Source organism: Pteronotus mesoamericanus, unplaced genomic scaffold (genome assembly GCF_021234165.1).
Source record: "Pteronotus mesoamericanus isolate MK-2021 breed Mesoamerican mustached bat unplaced genomic scaffold, CSHL_Meso_final contig_50, whole genome shotgun sequence".
In the NCBI taxonomy this organism is placed as follows: Eukaryota; Metazoa; Chordata; class Mammalia; order Chiroptera; family Mormoopidae; genus Pteronotus; species Pteronotus mesoamericanus.
The window spans coordinates 19,503,595-19,522,501 of NW_026555186.1; the positions used below are offsets into that span (position 1 = coordinate 19,503,595).

At 33.9% G+C, this 18,907-nt stretch overlaps 1 protein-coding gene across 4 annotated transcripts in view; it reads left to right on the forward strand.

The window, feature by feature from the left end:
* IPO11 (importin 11) overlaps positions 1–18,907 on the forward strand; it is a 192,386-nt gene that overhangs the window by 81,594 nt on the left and 91,885 nt on the right. For all 4 annotated transcript variants that reach the window (XM_054578401.1, XM_054578402.1, XM_054578403.1 and 1 more), the window contains 2 exons: positions 6,625–6,738; positions 12,044–12,159. In XM_054578401.1, the coding sequence (XP_054434376.1) occupies positions 6,625–6,738; positions 12,044–12,159 (230 nt within the window). The remainder of the gene's footprint in view (positions 1–6,624; positions 6,739–12,043; positions 12,160–18,907) is intronic.

Here is an 18,907-nt window from a genome sequence, read left to right on the forward strand (position 1 = left end):
AAGTCTGTTGTTCTTACCTTAATAATTGCTTTGTGACCTAGGGCACATCATATCCATGTTTGAATTAACGTAAAATATGCAAAGGTTTTAACAACTAAATTATTATTTAACTGTCCAATTATTCAACTCCCTCATCACTCCTAAATTTTGTGAAACATGGATAACCCAGGAAAACACACTGTAATTATTATGTAATTTCTGATTTCCTAGTTCATCATATATTCTTGTTTGAAAAGCACTGAGAGAATATGTGAGGTACGGGGGAAGGATAACAGAGTTGGAGTCCACAAACTTCGAGTCTGTTTCTGGATCTATTATTGAATTCTGATGCCTTGAGCCTGTTTATTAATTCTAAAGCAGTTGATGAGAATTGTTCTCAATTTTTGAGAAATAACAAGTTACCAACATCTGTGCCAGCTGATTTGAGTATATTTCTCATTTAATCCTCACAGAAACCTTTGGGTAGGAGTTTTGAATTCATTTCAAACACTGAGATTTTAAGGAACATAAAGTCCAGATGTCTTAGTGGCATTGCTAGTATTCACACTCAACAAATCCAGTGGCAATTTGGAGGCATTTGTAATCATTTTTAGTAGATTTAGGGGTCGTAGTGCGTAAAAGTAGTTAATACCTTAACACTTTTTGTAGCACTTGGGGTTCTAATTACATTAATTATATATCATTTCATTTAGGTATTGGTTTATAAATGATATTGAGTTGTCATTCAAACCATATTTTAAACTCATTTCAAGCCCCTGTTTCTGCTGTTTTTAGCTTGGGCAATATGTGTCTTAAAATATACTTTATTAATTTTATTTTTTAAATTATATTTTATTGGTTATGCTATCACAGTTGTCCTAATTTTTCTCCCTTTGTTCCCCCTCCACCCAGCACACCACACTCCTTCAGACAATCCCCCTACCATTGTTCATGTCCTTGGGTCATGCGTATAAGTTCTTTAGATACTCCATTTCCTATACTGTACTTTAGATAACCCATGGCTATTCTGTAACTACCTATTTGTACTTAATTCCCTCCTCATCGTTCCCCCTCCCTCTCTACCCCCCCAATCTGGCAACCATCAGAATGCTTTCTGTATTTGTTCTTGTTTGCTTAGTTTTTTAGATTCAATTGTTGATAGATTTGTACTTTTTGCCACTTTATTGTTCATAATTTTGATCTTGTTCTTTTTCTTAAATAAATCCCTTTAGCATTTCATACAGTAATGATTTGGTGATGATGAACTCCTTTAGTTTTTTTTGTTTTGGAAGCTCTTTATCTGCCCTTCAATTCTAAATGATAGCTTTACTGGGTAGAACAATCCTGACTGTAGGTCACTGTTTTTCATTACTTTAAATATTGCTTGCCAGTCCCTTCTAGCCTGCAAAGTTTTTTTGGAGAAATCAGCTGACAGTCTTATGGGAACTTCCCTGTAGGTTACTAACTTCTTTTCTCTTGATGATTTTAAGATTCTCTCTTTAACGTTTCACATTTTAATTATGTGTCTTGGAGCAGGCCTCTTTGCATCTGTCTTGTTTGGGACTCTCTGTGCTTCTTGGACTTGCATGTCTATTTCCTTCACCACATTAGAGAAGTTTTCTTTCATTAATTTTTCAAATAGATTTCCAATTTCTTGCTCTTTCTCTTCTCCTTCTGGCATCCTGATGATGTGAATGTTGGACCTCTTAAAGTTGTCCCAGAGTCTGCTTCTACCAGCCTCTTTTTTTTGGATTCTTTTTTCTCCTTGTTACTCTCATTAGTTGTTTTTTGCTTCCTTATGCTCCCAATCATTGATTTGATTTTTGGCTTCATTCACTCTAGTGTTATTTCCCTCTAAATTATTCTTTATTTGAAGTAGTTTATCCTTCATTTCTGACTGGATTTTCTTTTATGCTGTTGAGGTCCTCACTAAGTTCCTTGAACATCTGTGTAACCATTGTTTTGAACTCTGCATCTGATATATTGCTTATCTTCATTTTGTTTAGTTCCTTTTCTGGAGTTTTGTTCTATTCTTTCACTTGGGCCATATTTCTTTGTCTCTTCGTTTTGGCAGCCTTCTTGTGTTTGTTTCTATGTATTAGGTAGAGTTGCTATGACTCCCTGTCTTGGTAGCGTGGCCTAATGCAATAGGTGTCCTTAGGGTCCAGTGGCACAGCCTCCCCTATCACCCAGTTTGGGTACTTGAGGTGCACCTTCTCTGTGGACTGCGTACACTCTCTTGTAGTCGAGCTTTGATTGTTATTGGCACGTCAATGGTAGGGATTTACCCAGGCCAGTCAGCCGCAAGGACTGGCTGTGACCACTTAGCACCAACCTCTGCCCTTGGTGGAGGATCGGCTCTGTGGGGGAAGGGTGGTGGTGCTCCACCGTGGTCTGGAGCTGTCTGCTGGGTGTACTGGCCCTGGGGTTTCCTAGGTGGTACAGGCCAAGATCATCCACTTGTGTTTTGCCCTGGGCTACCCTGCCTGAGCTATCAAGCAATCTGAGATGGCTGGTAGTTGTCCTGGGCTCAGAGATTCCCAGGTGAATTCAAGCTGTGAATCTAGGCTGGCTGCTGCTAGTGCCAGGCCTGGGGTCCACTGAGTCCAGGTGTTGCTTGTTCGAGAGGATTTAGGAAGTTGTGATGCCTGAGACAAGACCAGCCTTTCATATGGAAAAGCAGCTTGGGTGAACCTGTAAGTTGGGTGGGGCGGAGTTCCTGGTGACCTACAATGTAGGCAAACAGTGTTAGCCAGGTTAGTGGAGTCTCAGGTATTGTACCAGCTTGCCAGCTCTCTATAGGAAAGGGACAATGACCTCTGCTCACCTTCATGTGGGGCACTTCAGTTTCTCCTTGTGTACTGCTGGCGCCTTACAAGCTGCTGTCCCGCTGCTGGAGCTCAGTGGGAGTGAGTCTGAGTAGGTGAGTCCATGTGTGAGTTTTTTAAGAGAAAGTGCTTGGGGCTCCAGCATTTTCTTCCACCAACTCAATCCCTACTGGTTTTTGTAGCCAGAAGTTGTGGGGACTTATCTTCCTGGCACTGGAACACTGGGCTGGGGGTCCTGGTGTGTGTCTGGACCTCTTGCTCCTGAGATATCCCTCCCAAATTTTTATCCACCACATGTGTGTGATGGATCAGCCCATTCCACCTCTGCGCTCCTCCTTTCCAGTCTGGATGGATGTGTGGTTTCTTTAATTCTGTAGTTGTCAGACTTCCATTCAGCTTGACTTCTGATGGTTCTGAGGAATGGTGGTTCTATATTTTAGGTGAAATTTTGATGTGATTGTATGAAGAGGTAAGGCATGTCTGCCTATGCCACTGTCTTGAGCAGAATTCCTAATTTTTTATTTTTATAATTATTTTTTAATTACAGTTGATATATAAGTTAACAGAAGCTTGGGCAAGGTGTTTAACCTGTGTTCTCATATATAAATGGTAAAGATAATCCTGAGCTCACATAACTCACCATGTTTCATACGTATGAAATTATTACAAATGTCCAGTATACTTCAGATCACTCTATAATTACAGTAAATTGTTGTTTGTTTAAAAAATTGATTATAGCTCTGACTGGTGTGGATCAGTGGGTTGGGCTTCCATCCTCAAACTGAAAGATCACTGGTTCAATTCCCAGTCAGCTCACATGTCTGGGTTGTGGCCCAGGTCCCCAGTTGGGGGTGTGAGAGGGGCAACCAATTGATGTTTCTCACCCTCCCCCTTTCTTCTCCTCTCTCTAAAAATAAAATCTTTTTAAAAATAAAAAAATTGGTTATAGAAACAATTTGGCAATTTTTAATAATCCTTATTAGATATCATCTAGCTATAATAGAACTTTTTTTAAAGATTTTTTTCCTGTAGAAATGAATTTTCTAACCTTCTTCTTCCCAAACCTCTAACAAAACCTTCTTCTCCAATGGTTTGAAATTTCTCTTTCTTAGTATAAATTTAAAATGCTTTTGTGTTTCTCTCTACACTCATCTTTGAGAACACAGTTAATTCAAATTTCTCAGGTGATGAAATCATCAGTAAATAACAATAAGATATAGTTATCCAGTAATACTTTTTGTTTTCAGAAGTTGGATTGGAAATGCTTGCAAAAAATATTTTTAGTGGTCTTAATTGTTTAATTTTTTTCTTATGTTAACCTTTGAATAACCATTTATATAATCTTCAGCTATTTTCTATGTATTAAATTTGATTTCTATTAGGTTGCACATGTTTTGAAATCTCTTATACCATTCTTACATAATATTTTAATTTTGAAGTTTCAGTGAAGTCACCATATTTATACCATAGTGTATAATTACTGGAAGAAATTTCCTTCACTTTTTTTAAAAAGTAGCTGAAAACCTTAAGTTATTTTACTGTAAGAATCATATAAATACATAGTCAGAAAAAAAATGTAATCATCAGGTATGAAGTTAAGCAGTCTCTGAACTTAAAGACTTCCTTAATTGCTTAAGGAACTATGTGTAATATTAAATATTCTATTGCAAATGTTATCCAAAAGATGAATTGTCATTAGAAACATTTTTTTAAAAACCCCCTGCGTATGTTACCCTTTGTTAGAACATTTGTTAAACTATCACATATATGATTTTCATGTTTTTACTAATGTGTTATGAATGAAAGTGGATATATCCCTATATTTGATGAACTGACGTATAAGACTAATACTCAGTCTTTTTATCTCCATTGTGTTATGCTGATTGTTTGATTGTTCAGTTTCTATTGTAGGCCTATTATTTAGCCCAATATCTATAACTATATTCTTAAATACATGTATGTATTTTTAAAATTTTATACAAGTAATTGCTATTCATCTCCATGAAAAGCTGAAACAAATCACTACTTTTATATCCTTTACCTAGTTTCATCAGTTACTAACATTTTGCCACACTTGCTCTTTCTCTAATATATGTGCATATATAGATTTTTAAAAAATAAAGCAGTTGAATTTTTATTGCAAACATCATGACACTTTACTCCATAATATTAGACCTCTCCATCGTCTTAGTCAAAACCATGATTAGAGTCAGGGAACTTAACATTGATTCAGTACTGTTCTCTAGTATCAAGTCCATATTCCTATTTCCTCAGTTGCCCCAATAATACACTTTTTAACCTCCCTCATCCCTCCCTAAGGGTATATTTGACTCTTACGTTATTACCATTTGCTAATCCCTTGCCCTTTTATGGACTTTTGCAACCATGACTCTGGGTGATGTCTGTTGTCATTTTGAAGCTTTAGTTCTAATTTAGAACATCATATATTGTATTGAACATCAAAGATTGGGATATAAATGTTATGACTTTCAATGTAACTGGGTACTTCGGTTTTATTACCTACTCTATAATTCATAGCATGTATGCTTAGATAGATATGGCCATATGTAGGATGTTTGTTTTAAATTCATAGCATATACTTCCTTTCTGCCATTCCTTGAAAAGTATTCTATTTGGTTTGTTTTCCGTATCACTGGAGCATGCTATTTTTAGATGAGTATGAGTGAGTTAGGTATTTTGAAACCTGTATTTTTGTATATTAATTGGTATGCTTGTATAAGCTTAGTTGGAGTGTTCTTTGTGATAGAACCCTTTGCAAAATGAAGTGCTCAACACACTATCTATTATAATAGTTTGATTCCAAATTTTGAAAATAAAGTAATATAAGTAAAATCTCTTTATTCAGTTTTACCTTTCTGAAATATTTGAACAAATATTTAACTTAATCTTTCTGTACATTCCCCTTCGCAGGATACACAAATTACATAGTTTTTTTTGCTACCCTTTTAATATATAATGTTTTATAAACAGAATAAAGAAATGCTCACATACTCTGGGAGCAATTTTTAATTTTAATCCATGGGGTTGAAATGGATAATATTGAAGCTGTGAATATCTACTACTTGTTTCATCAGCAAGGACACTCAAGAGAGCAGTTCCAAATACCGTAACCATAAACCCAGAGCGGGAGCACTGTCCAGCTTCAGTGTAGATCCAGTTTATGTTCTAAGAAGCTCACTGTCAAGCTGTGCTGTTTGCTTCAGTGTGTATTTTTAAAATTGGTTGACTTAATGCATAGTGAGCTTCATTTTATCCTTTCAGAAGGATTTTCTTCAGTGTTTCCACTACACCCCTTGTACACCTTCACCATTGCACTTACCCTATCTCATTGTGAGGGTTTGTATGTCTACCTTTATATCCTTTTCTTTCTGGTGTCTTCGGCTCAGGACCTGATATTTGGAAGATGCTAGCAGACAATTGTTGAATGAATGAGAAAATGCTGATTCTTTTTCAAGCAGTATGTTTCCAGTTAAACTGTTCTAAGGTAGAACCAGGATATAACAGCATTTTTCTATTAAATTCTGAAATAACTGGCCTTGATATGTTATTTTATATTTCTAAATTTTATTTTATGCAATACACTTGGTAACTGTTTAAGATTGTTTAAAAGTATTTACCATAGTGCTCTGTGTCTCTTTGTAATGTCTGGTTTATCTTCAAAAGGATATATGCTTACTGAATTATGTATAGTAAATATTTTCTGTCTGGTACTTAAATAGGTCTGTCAGTGTTTCCTGAAGTAGGTTGCTTTTTTACTAATACAATTCTTCTGCTGTTCCTACTTCTGTTGTGATAGATACGGCCGTATGTAGGATGTTTGGTGCAATATTTGCCTCTTCTTTGGAAGCAGAGTGAAGAACACAATATGTTGAGATGTGCTATTCTGACAACACTTATACATCTTGTTCAGGTAAGATATTTCTCCACAGTTCATTAGTTTAGTATTTTTTTCTTTAAAAATGTTCATTGTTTTCATGTGGTTTATATTAATGGTAATGAAAGATTTCACATACTATATATCATGTGTGATCTAAACAGTTTCAAAAACACCTTTTATATGTTTACTTTGGACATTTTTGACATTTGAAAATTTTTCTCTACTTTTTAAAAACAATTTCATTAGATGTGATGGTAGATTCATAGTTTGTGCAGTCCATTGTACCTTGCAGACAACTTTCTTGGTATTCAGGGCTTTTCTGCATAAACTTTTTCTCCATTTTCACTTCTTCTCCTTAATTTAAAATAAAAGTTTTTCATAAATTGGAAGGCAGGAGAACAGGTGAGTTGCTTTTGAGGGGAGGAATAAATTTAGTGTTAGACATCTTGACTTTGAAGTGTCGGGATGTGCAGCATGTAAAGAGGAACCTAAATTTCAGAGAGAAAGAATGGAACTCTAGCTCTCATTTGAACTGTTAAAGTGAATTATCATCTGTTGGTGAGAGTGTACAGAGAGAAGTACCTAATGCTAGAATATCTCTGGTTTAGGAATGCTGAAGTGATTTTTACTGCCTTTGCTCCAGAGTTTGATTGGTTTTCCAATGGGAGATCTCTCTCTAAATTAAGAATATTGCTCTAAAATATTTTAGTAAGTTTTTAAAAAATCTTTTCTATTATTAGTGCAGAAGAACTTTTCTCAGGCACCTTGATACTTTTTTGAAACATGAACTCATTCTTTCGGTAAATATTTATGGATGGGGTTCATAGTTACAAATTTTTATCTAAAGCAGTTTTAGATAGATGAACAGTGATACAATTTTTTTTTTAAAGTATAGTATCTGGCTTAGCACCTTTTCCTGTCTACGCTTTAAATCTTGTGATTATCCCGAAAGATATTTCTTTCACTTATCAGGATATGAAAGCTAAGAGGTGGTTTGGTGGCTAGCCTCAAGTTGCTCTTGCAAGTAACATAATAAAGAGTGACCACTCTCATCCCCTCACATCTTTGGATTAATGTGTTTTTAGACTCAGTTTGAGAGCTTTATGAGAGATGCATGGGGAAAAAACTCAGCTTTCATGTCTTTTCAGGCAGTGTTGCCTCAGGAAATCCTAGGAGGCCAGAGTAACCTGCATGGAATGTTTGGAGTCTGCAGGGCCTTTTCCTTTAATCATGGCACTTGAGTACCCTGTGTATTTGTGTAGGCCAGGGGTACAAGGTTCCAGCCAAGTAGTCACTACCCTTCTTGGGAGAAAGCACATAGCATTTAATATTAAAATTGATACTGTAACTTAAAATAGGTTTTTCAGTATTTTGAGAAGATTGTACTAAGAGTTACTGGTTAGTTTCCTTTCATGGAAAACACTGCCATCTTATGACTTAAAATTTAACAGGCAGGTATTAGTGTAAGCATTGGTACATTTTCGTTTTGTTCTTAAATTCTGGGAACCCAGACCCTAGTTTCTGCTGGAGAATATAATAATGACTAAAAATAAATTTTTCTAATTTGCAGTAGTTGGCTTTAGTAAAAGTAGGCATTTATTCATACAGTAAACATTGTTAAAACATCAGCAATAGGCAATACATGGTACTAGGCACTAGGATACAGAAATGAATAGGACAAGCTCTTTGTGATTGTGGCCATTTAGGTAAAGACTAAAGAGTTAAGTGCTCTTTCCGCAGTAAAAACATGGAGTTGTGTGGGTACATGGTGGGATTTGAGGATGAGGAACCTTAGAGAAGGCTTCCTGATAGAGGTTGTTACCAAATGGTGTTGGTGTTAAATAGTGTTAAGCAAGAGGTGTTACTGAGGTGGTGGTGCAGGGATGAGAGTGGTAAGGGTACTCTAACAAATTGTCCAGCACGTGCAAAGTCCCATAGGCGTGAGAGAATGTGGTGCTTTCTGTTTCTTCTTTTTAGGTTTGTGTTTTGATTTATGTTAGGTTAAGGAGTCAGTCCTTGAAGACTTTTCATGAAAAGTGGCAGTATCTCCATTTCCTGTTTGTTGGAGAGGAATCCACTTTCAACACATGTACCCAGTCTCTTAGGCTTTCTGTCTCTGTAGCTCTAAGTAACATACTTATGTTGTTCATTCTTTATTTAAAAATTATAGGCATTCTCTCTTGACCTCCCTTAAAGAGGATGAAAATTTAGTTCTTTCACTCCCCTCTATGTAACTTCTATTTTCTCATTCTCCCAGTATAGTTACATTGTAATTTAAGTTAGGTTGCCATTTAGTGTTTTTATTTGTGTGACTATACAAAGGCTAATAAGATACCTTCTAGAGGGTGTCTTATTTTTAATACCTCCCATACAGTCTTCCCCCTGCCAAAATATTGGAGCTATCAATTCCTGAGCCTTTTGCAGTTTTCATAATGTAAATTAGACTGCTCTTTGTCCTTTTTTACACTACTGGCTTTGAGGTTTGGTTTTCTGAGTCTGCTAAGTCAGTAACCACTTGTCTTTCTTTACAGCTTTCAAAAAATGAGATGCTTTTATCTCTTTTTATACTGTTTTTGTACTTAACAGTTATAGGACTTTAAAAACACATCTTTCTATATTCTTTTTAGGGGATCTTGGCTGAGAACAGTAATGAATAAATACATAGGTTAAATCTGCCAACTTTTTCCAGATATTAACATAGTTATTTCTAATACTGAGTTGTTGGTGTAGTTGGAGCAGAGTATAGAGCTTGGGTGTGGGGGCCTGGTCAGGTAGATGTAAAGAACCTATCTTGAAGTTCAGAGGAAGAAGTGTTCATCATTTTTAATTTAGAAAGGTAATCACGGTACCAGTGTAACCAGGGTACTGACTTGGAAAGGGGTAAAACTAAGGTCAGGGAAAGTAATTGGGAACTACTTCTGTTACCCATGAAAGAAATGATAACCTGAAGTAAAGCTGTGGGGGAAAGGGGCAAGATTTGAAAAGCGTCAGAGAGAGGAAGAGAGAATGAAAATGAGAATTTAGGATTATTTAGATGTGAGTTGAGGAAGAGGAACCAGGAGGTGGTTGCAATATAATTTATTACTAGGGAGGTACTGATTCGTATCACGTGAGTTAGGAAGATAATGGGTTGGTTCAATGGTAGACTTAAGAGTTTGAGATGACTTCTAGGTGATGATGTCCTGTAGTCATTCAGAGAGTTCAGAGATTTGGGTTGAGGTTATAGTTTTGGCCATTATCAACATGTGTAGTTAAGTCCTAGGCTAATTGATACAAAGAAGAGTTAAGTTCCTACAGCTTCTCATCAATGTTATAATGAAACAACATTATTCAAGGACCTATTATACATGAGACATTGGAAGAGAGCCAAAAGTAGTACCCTGAGAAATGCCAGTTTTCAGAGAGTATTATTCTTTATTTCCCCTTCACTTGAAAAAAAACAGAGATTAACAGGCAGTGAGAAAAATATTACAGAGAGACTCCCTTGTACCCTTCACCTAATTTCCTCTTACATCTTAGGTCGTTACAGCACAATATGATTTTCCTCCTTTAAGCATTTCTGGTAATTTTATAAATAGTCGATGAATTTATTTTTGAGCCCTCACAGTATTGTAGACAATGTCTTACAGTTAAAACTGTGGGCCAAAAGAATGTTCAAATTAACTTAAAACTGTATATCTGGGATTGTACATGTTTTTCAGGCCAATAGATTATAAAGGAGAATCTCTTCAGGATTTGAGAGTCATATATGTTTAGCAGTTGCTTTCTTTAGTTTTGCTTATGCTAGCATATTATGAACATAGGGATATGCACTAAGTAGAGAGATTCTGATTTTCTTAGGAAAATTTAAGCCTACTTGATAATCAGTATGAACTTGACTAGTCTTAATGTTCTTTATTTTTTTCTCCTGTTAAATATTGAGCTATGGAGAGTGAAATTTTAACTTAATTTTACATCCCAATATACTGCTACTTTATTAAATGTGACGTTCTTATAATACTCTTCTTTGGAAAAACCTTTAATAAGTTCTTTCACCTTGTTTTTAGTTATACGAAGGGCCAAACTTATACTTAACATATTTAAGGATAAGCTTAATGTATTTTCGCTGAAGTGTTTATGTTCTAATAAAGATTGAACTTAGTATAAATACTTCCTCAAAAGGAGATCCACTGAAGTGTATGTTCTGATAAAGATTGAATTTAGTATATTCAAAATCATCAAAAGGAGAATACATATTTTTAAACACAAAGATCTCTCTTTAATTCAAAAAAGAGGAAATACATATATATTATTGTATTGTAATTTGCTACAAGCTATATTGACATTTGAATTATTTCCTAAGTGAGGTGGTTTGATAGTTTGATTTCCTTTCTGTGTTTGTCAGTTTATAGGAATTATTATGGATTAGAAATGGACTTTCCATCCTTTTTGTTTTCTTTTAAAATGAGATTTAGTATGATACACAGAGTCAACTTTAAGAAGATAGTAGTTAGGCAGACTAGAATTGCAGATAAAATACCCTCCCTTCCTCTAACTTTGTGTTTTTGGCTCTTTAAAAATATTACCAAAATATCTTCATTAAACTAATGTGTACATATTTTTTTAAAAGCTTACAGAAAAGTAATAAACAAATACACTCCTTTACCCTCTTCCAACATTCTTTTCCCCTTTCCATATTTATCTTGTGTTAACAATTTTTTCTGTTTCCTCCCAAGAAACATTTTTATGCATATACTGCACATTTAGAAAGTGTGCAGTAAATGCAGTAGCTATTTAAAATTTTTTTGGCATGTAAAGTTGTATACATTTCTGTACCTCTTAAATCCAGTTGATAATCATTTTGAAATTGGTTTCATTTCATATCTAACCAGTTTTCATGGCTGCTCAGCATTCTAGAATATTAATGCACCATAATTTAATTATCTTACTGATGAACATTTAGGTTAGATTCATTTTAGATTAGTTATTTAGGTTAAATAATTTATAGGAGTTAATATTTCAGTGTTAACACCTCTTCACTAGTCAGAGATGGGAAAATATTATATATGGAATCTCTTTAAAAGAACAAATGTCTGTAGCCTTAGTATATATGTTTTTACTACCATAAGGAAATTGCATAGTATTTTTTGCTACTGCTTTCTAATTGTAAACAGAACTAACCTTGTTTTAGTAATGCTTATAATTAGGGCTAGCCTTTAAAATCTGATTGATTTATTTTTTATAAGTTGTTTTTAGGGCTTTTATGTATGATAGGTGATTTTTTTTTTTTTTTTTTTTTTTGGTGGGGGTGTGGGACCCTAGAGTGTCTTATATTAAGTTTTATTTATACTTCCCATAGGGATTAGGAGCAGACAGCAAGAACCTGTACCCTTTCCTGCTCCCAGTTATTCAACTGAGTACAGATGTTTCCCAGCCTCCACATGTTTATCTTCTGGAAGATGGTTTAGAATTATGGTAAGAGGAAAAACTTGGTACCATGGATCTTATTTTTTTCCTGGCCTTCCTTACTCTCATACTAGTAAAGCAAAGGACATATTATATATAGGGCTTACAAATTCAACATTGAAAAACAAAAACATAAAACTAGTTTCCCTAAAGTGGGTAAAATAATAGCTCCATCTTTTCTTGGCAGCTGTCGCTCAGTGTAGGCTTACAATAGTCAGCGTTAAAGTGGAAGTTTCATTAAGAACTCAGCTGCATTTCATCTGTGGAATTTGGAATGTAAAATTTGGATGGTGATAAATTTTCAAAACTAAAAATTCACTTAAAATTTCCAGTGTGTTAAATAAGACTTTTGGGGGATTGTTGAGTTACTTTCAACCACTTACTACCTTACTCTGTAAATACTGAGGTTATTCCTTAGCCCCAAATGTTAGTGTTACTTAGTCTTGAGTTATTATTTTACTAAGTGAGTAATATGTAGTGTTAAGAGGTTAAAAAACACCCAAAAACCCAACATAAAAACCTTTTCTTTGGCAGCTCAGTGCTACAGATTAAGGAACTGTGCTAGAAAATCATTTTGCTTCATTAAGCTTACTTCACTGATGACAGCAGTCTCTATTTAAAATGTAGTTTATAGTACAGGAAATTTTTAAAAATGCCAGTGTATAAACTGATATTGGAATTAGAAAAGCAAATCACAAAAATTAACCATAGAAAAAATTAATACTTAGGACCTCCCTCCTTTTTCTTCTTCTCTCCTTCCCTTATTTTCTTAGTTTTGCTCAGCTGTCTAGGAATGAACAGTTTTTTGATTCTTAGAAATTGTCTTTGGTGCAAATTATAAGTTAATGATCTGTATATAATACTAGATGTATGAATTTAAAACATAACTAAGTAGATATTTATTTGCAATTCGTGTTTCTCTTATTTTCTAGATTATGTTGTTTTAAGTTAAATGACTTGTGGATGGTGTGATTATAAATTAGCATGTGTTGGAAACTTTTATATTCATATATTTTCATTTGCACAGAATAGATTACTTTAGATCAGAGGTTGGCAATTTTATTTTGTAAAGGAACAGATGGTAAATATTTTAGGCTTCACAGGCTGTGCGGCTTTCTGTCCCAACTATTCAACAGTTCAGTTTTACAGCAAAAGTTGTCATAAACAATACGTAAACAAATGAGTATGGCTTTGTGCCAATGAAACATCATTTACAGAAATAGGATATGGATTTCATTTGGCCCACGAACTATAGTTTGCCAGCTCCTACTCTAGAGTACAAATAAAAACATTAATCTCTGACACATAAATACTTTTCTGTAAACATGTGGATACTATACAATATTGAATGGTACAAAAAGGTAAAATATTAATAAAGACAGAGACTCAGATACTTATCAGTATTACATACATAGTATATTAATGTGGTTTAGTAAAGGTGTATAAACTTTTTACATATTACATGAATAGATAATAATAAAAGCAAATTGCTCTGTTAATGGTAATTTCTTTTTTCCTACCCTTTAGTTATATGTAAACAAAATAAATCATTATAATACATTTTTTAAAAATTTACCAAATTTATTAATAGCTAATATTCTTTAAAGCATCAGAATACACACACACCCACCCACACATATGTATATGTGTGGATTAGAACTTATTTGGAATTAAATGTAGGTGTTAACCCCCAATTATACCACTGTATCAGACTTGTAACCATTTTCTGGGAGCCTCAGTTTCTTTATCTGTGCAATGAGGAAAAATTCCTATTTCACATGGTGGTTCTGAGGCTAGGATAATGTTTGTAAAATGGTTAGTATTTTATGTATGATATTTAAAGCCTGAGAGTCTATGAGGTTGCTTAGGAAAAGAAGAGCAGTTGGAGAACATTCATCTTGGGGCAAAATTCTGAAGAATTTACAACATTTAGCAGTCACATGAGGAGTCATCAGAGATGACAGAAAAGAGCTATCTGCTGATACAGGAGGAATACCAAGCCAAGAAGACACTATTTCCTAAAAGTGGGATCGGTCATCTATGTCAAATGTGCTAATTGTCCTAGCAAGAGGAGTGCATAAAGGTGAATTTGGCCACATGGAGGTGTTAGGAGGGATTTCAGTGGAGTAGTAAGAACAACGATTAAATTGGAGTAGACTGAAGCACGAGTTGGAGTTAAGCAAGTATATAGACTGCAAGCACTGACAACTTGCTTAAGAACTTTTACTGTGATGAAGAGTGTCGAAATGTGGCAACAGTTGGCTGGTATGGGGAATGCGAAGTCTAGAGGGACGGATGACGCTCCAGAGAGGGCAAATTGAAGGAGGCAAGAAGGAATGGGATTCAGCCCAAGTAGAGGGGTTGATTTGTTTTTTTAATAGCAGCAAGAATACTTCATCTGTTTTAACTGGAGGCAGGAAGACGGACTTCTGTATTGTAGTGGAATGAAATAAGTAGGTGTTCCATCTGTTAGCGTCTATTTTCTCAACAAAAGTAGTCATCAGCTGAGTAGTCATGGGCTGGAGCAGGAGTGTATAATGATATGGGATGTTTGTGGGGAGCAAAGGTATAACATTTATATTGGAGAGTGGGAATTTGAACTTTTTGGGGATAACCAGTACCAGCTGATGTTTGTGGTTTGGTATATAAAATAAAACTTCAGACTTATTAATTGGTTTTTTGAATTATATATTTTAAAGGATTTTATTCATATATTTTTAGAGGGGGGAAGGGTGGGAGAAAGGAAGAGAAACATCGATGTGAGAAACATTGACTCGTTGCCTCTCATGTGTGCCCTGATTGGGGACCCAACCTGCAACCCAGGCTTGCACCTTGACCAGGCATTTCACTTTGTGGGATGTAGTCCAACCAACTGGCCCTTACCTGTGATTTTTTTTAAATGGCTCCCCTCTCCTCCCCCAACCACTGCCTTGAAACATCTTGCTAGAGATTTGTCAATATTACTATTCTTCTCAAAAACCAACCTTTGGCTTGGATTCTCTTGAATGTTTGTTTCATATTTATTAATTTCTGACATTTATCTCCCCTTTCTGCTTGCTTTAGGTTTGTTTTTGCCATTTAACCTACATTCTAAGATTTAGCTCAGTAATTTTTCATTTTCTAATACAAGCATGTAATAGTATAAAACATTTTTAAAAAGAATTTAAATAAAAGAATTGCATGAACAGTTCTTTTTTTTTTTTAAAGAAATAGAATGGGGTCATGAATACTGGTAAACAACCAGCATTAGCTATGTACCATTATATGTCATAATGTTCTTCATTATTTAAAAAAAAACCTCATTTGATGGCTTTTTTTGCCATCTACTCAAGAGATATTATTCTATTTTATTTGTTTATTTATTATTTATTTATTTATAAAAACTCTCTCGAGAAAACTTTGACATCCTGAGATGAGCTTTACTTGCTAGTGTGAATTATACTTTAATATATTGTATAAACTCTCTTTTCTAATACTACAGTTAGTTTTAGTTTTTTCTCTACAATAGAGTTAGATCTGTTATGCACATTTTTTTCATATCTGATTTTATATCAAGGTTATATTTATTTTAACAATTTACCACTTTTTAAGAATTATTTTCTTCATACTGGAATGCTCTCAGTAACAAAATTCAGTAATAAAGAGAACTGGAAATGTGTTCTCAGCAGGTCTGGGAAATTAATCACAGTTTTTATAACATTCTCAGGTTGTTTCTTAGTTGTTAGTTTATGCATATTTATTTTGGTTTTGATTTTCAATGTCTTAGTTTTAGCATTGAGTCTCTTAAGATGCAAATAAAACTTATGTATGCTTGCTTTATCTCTTAATTTGAGTTTTATCTTTTTTGAAAGTACATTTGTTAGAGATTTTCCTTATTAAAGAACTACATTTTAGATTTATGAAATCTGTGTTTTTCTCCTTAAGTTTGTTTGTGCATCGAATTTTTTTATTCCCTATAGTTAGTTGTAGGAATATTTCCTTAAAACTATAAGAGAAATGGTTAGCTTATTTATTACCTTTGTTGTTCTTAGGTGCTAAAACATTTAAAATTATGAATTTGTCCTGGTGTATAACTGCCTATTTTTCTTAATTCTTGATAGATAATATTCAGTTTTTTATTTTGGTGATAGTATTACAGCTTTTAAAATGACTCCTTTGACACAACATTTTTTAACTTTTTACTGATATTGAAGTATATGATTCATGTCTGGATTTACTGCATTGTAAATATGTCACTTCTACAGTTTCTAAATTTAACGTGACTTCTAATGACTTCTAGCCTCCGTTTTTGTAATATATTTATATAAATAGTAATGATATTAAAGATGCAAATTCATATATAGGTTTTTTTTAACTTGTATTTTGTTAGTTCACAATAGTTCACATTATTATTTTGCTTTTTTATTTCAACAGTGATTTATTAAAGTATCCCAGTCAGTTTCCTTTGTGTCAGGGGCCTCCTTTTTTTATATCTAGCATTTTTGATCTGTAAGTTTGAAAAAATATTTATTGCATAAAACTTTGGTACTTTTATATATTGTTCAAACATTTAATAGTAGTTAAAATTTAAAATATTTTTATGAAGTATGTGATATATGTATAGTGATTAATTTTTTTATCTTTTAATTTTGTATTTAAATGTTATCTGATATGTTGTCAAATTATTTATTTTGCTTAAATTTGACTTATCTTTTTTAATCTTTTATGTTTTAGCATTTCTTTTTGAAATTTAGTTGTGTCGTTTATACAGAGCAAATTTTTGTATTTTGCATTTTAATATAACCAAATGTGTTACTTTAAAAAGATTTTGATGTTCTTACATTTATTTGTTGAATTGATATTTATATCTCTCTTTTTCTTTATGTTTTCTCTTTATTATATTTTTGTGGAAAGGTGACATTTAATTTTACATTTCTCTAGTGAAAGATGTTGGTACATATAGCTTTGTCTAATTATTCATCAAAATAATAACTTTTCCCTTTCCTTGATGATAATGAATTTAGTGCTTTAATTTGCCTCATTCCCTTCCAAGTTGTTATATGTTTAATCTATATATACATGCCATGTCATTTTATTTTTAAGTAGTTTAAATTCCTCAAGATTATTTTAAAAAAATTTTAATAGCATGATTTATAGTGTGGAAACTAACATACGAAGTGAGAGTGACAGTAACCTGAATGGCCTTTTTACTAAGGTAATGACAATGGGAGGGAAGGAACAAGCTTCAGATAGAATCTTAACGTAGACCCATTGACAAAGTGAGTTCTTTAAGTATCTTCTGGGATTGAGAATATGCCCTTCAATTTTTTTTCTCAGTGAAATCCCATAAATGGATTGTAGTTTTTCTTGTGGTTTCTCGGCTATTTTATAGGTGAACAAGATAAATTTATCTATCTTCACTGAAGTTTTATTCTTTAAAAGTTCAATCAGATTTTGTTATTGTTGGACCTGGCTGCTGTGGCTCAATGGGTTGAGTGCTTGCCTGTGAAACAAAGAGTTGCCGATTTGATTCCCGGTTAGGGCACATGCCTGGGTTGCAGGCCAGGTCCCCATGTAGGGGGTAAGAGAGTCAACCAACAGATGTAGCTCTCGCACATCAATGTTTCTCTTCCTCCCTCCCTCCCCCTCCTTGAAAAAATAAATAAATAAAACCTGTAAAAATAACTTGTTGTTAATCAGGGTAAGGTGGTGAAAGCTACCGTTGCTTGTGCACTTGGGAAGTACTTCATTTTGTGGGTAGCTGGTTTTTCCTGGGTCATCACCCCCCCACACCTTTGATTTTGTCATTTAAAATTTGTAAAGTAGTTCATATATACAGAAACAGAGAGCTTATATTATTTGTAATTGTAACTTACATAAAACAAAAATTTGTTTTTGGTCAAAGAACACGTATAACTCATAGACACAGACAGCAAGCAGTGTGGTGATGGTCAGAGGGGCGGGGACAGAATGGAGGCAGGCAAAGTGGGGAAATTGGGGACTCTGAAATAATGTCAGCAATAAAAATTTTAAAAACATAAAGAACACCAAAAAAAAAAAAATAAAAGGAATGGAACAATGAGAATGCCTGTGAAGCTGCTGGTATGGCTATTTGTTGAATCCTCCTGTTTTCATGCCAGGGATAACCTGTTACACCATTTTTTTATTTTTTGTATTCATTACCTGGTTTTCTTTCGTATGTTTTAATGTTTTTAAAATGATATATGTGTATGTATCTCTAAATACTGTATTTTAACTTTATATAAATTGTGTTAAATATGTTCTCACGTGCTGTTTTGGCTCCTTGTTTTGAGGCTTATCCATATTGATGAATTTAATGGTGTGAATGTATGTAACAGATTCATTTACTCATTTGGCATTTTGTTTGCTGTTCAAATGATGTGCCTCTGAACATTCTTGTTCATGATTCCTAGCACACATGTGTGAGACCTTATGCACTAGATACATTTCTGCCTAGAAATGGAATTGCTTGGTCATAGAATATAGACATGTATATATATTCAACTTTACCAGATAATAATTACATAGTGATTATACCAGCTTGAAAACTGTCATTGTTCTACAGCTTTGCCTATACAAGGTATATCAGACTTAAAAATTCTGTTAATTTGGGTAGGGGAGTAAAATTGTACCTTGCTTTGGTAAAATTTATGTTTTCCTGCTTACCAGTCAAGTTTCATATCTTCTATGTTTTTTATAGGCAATTTTATTGCCAGTGTTAATATTTTATTCTGTGAAGTGCTTAGGACATATATTC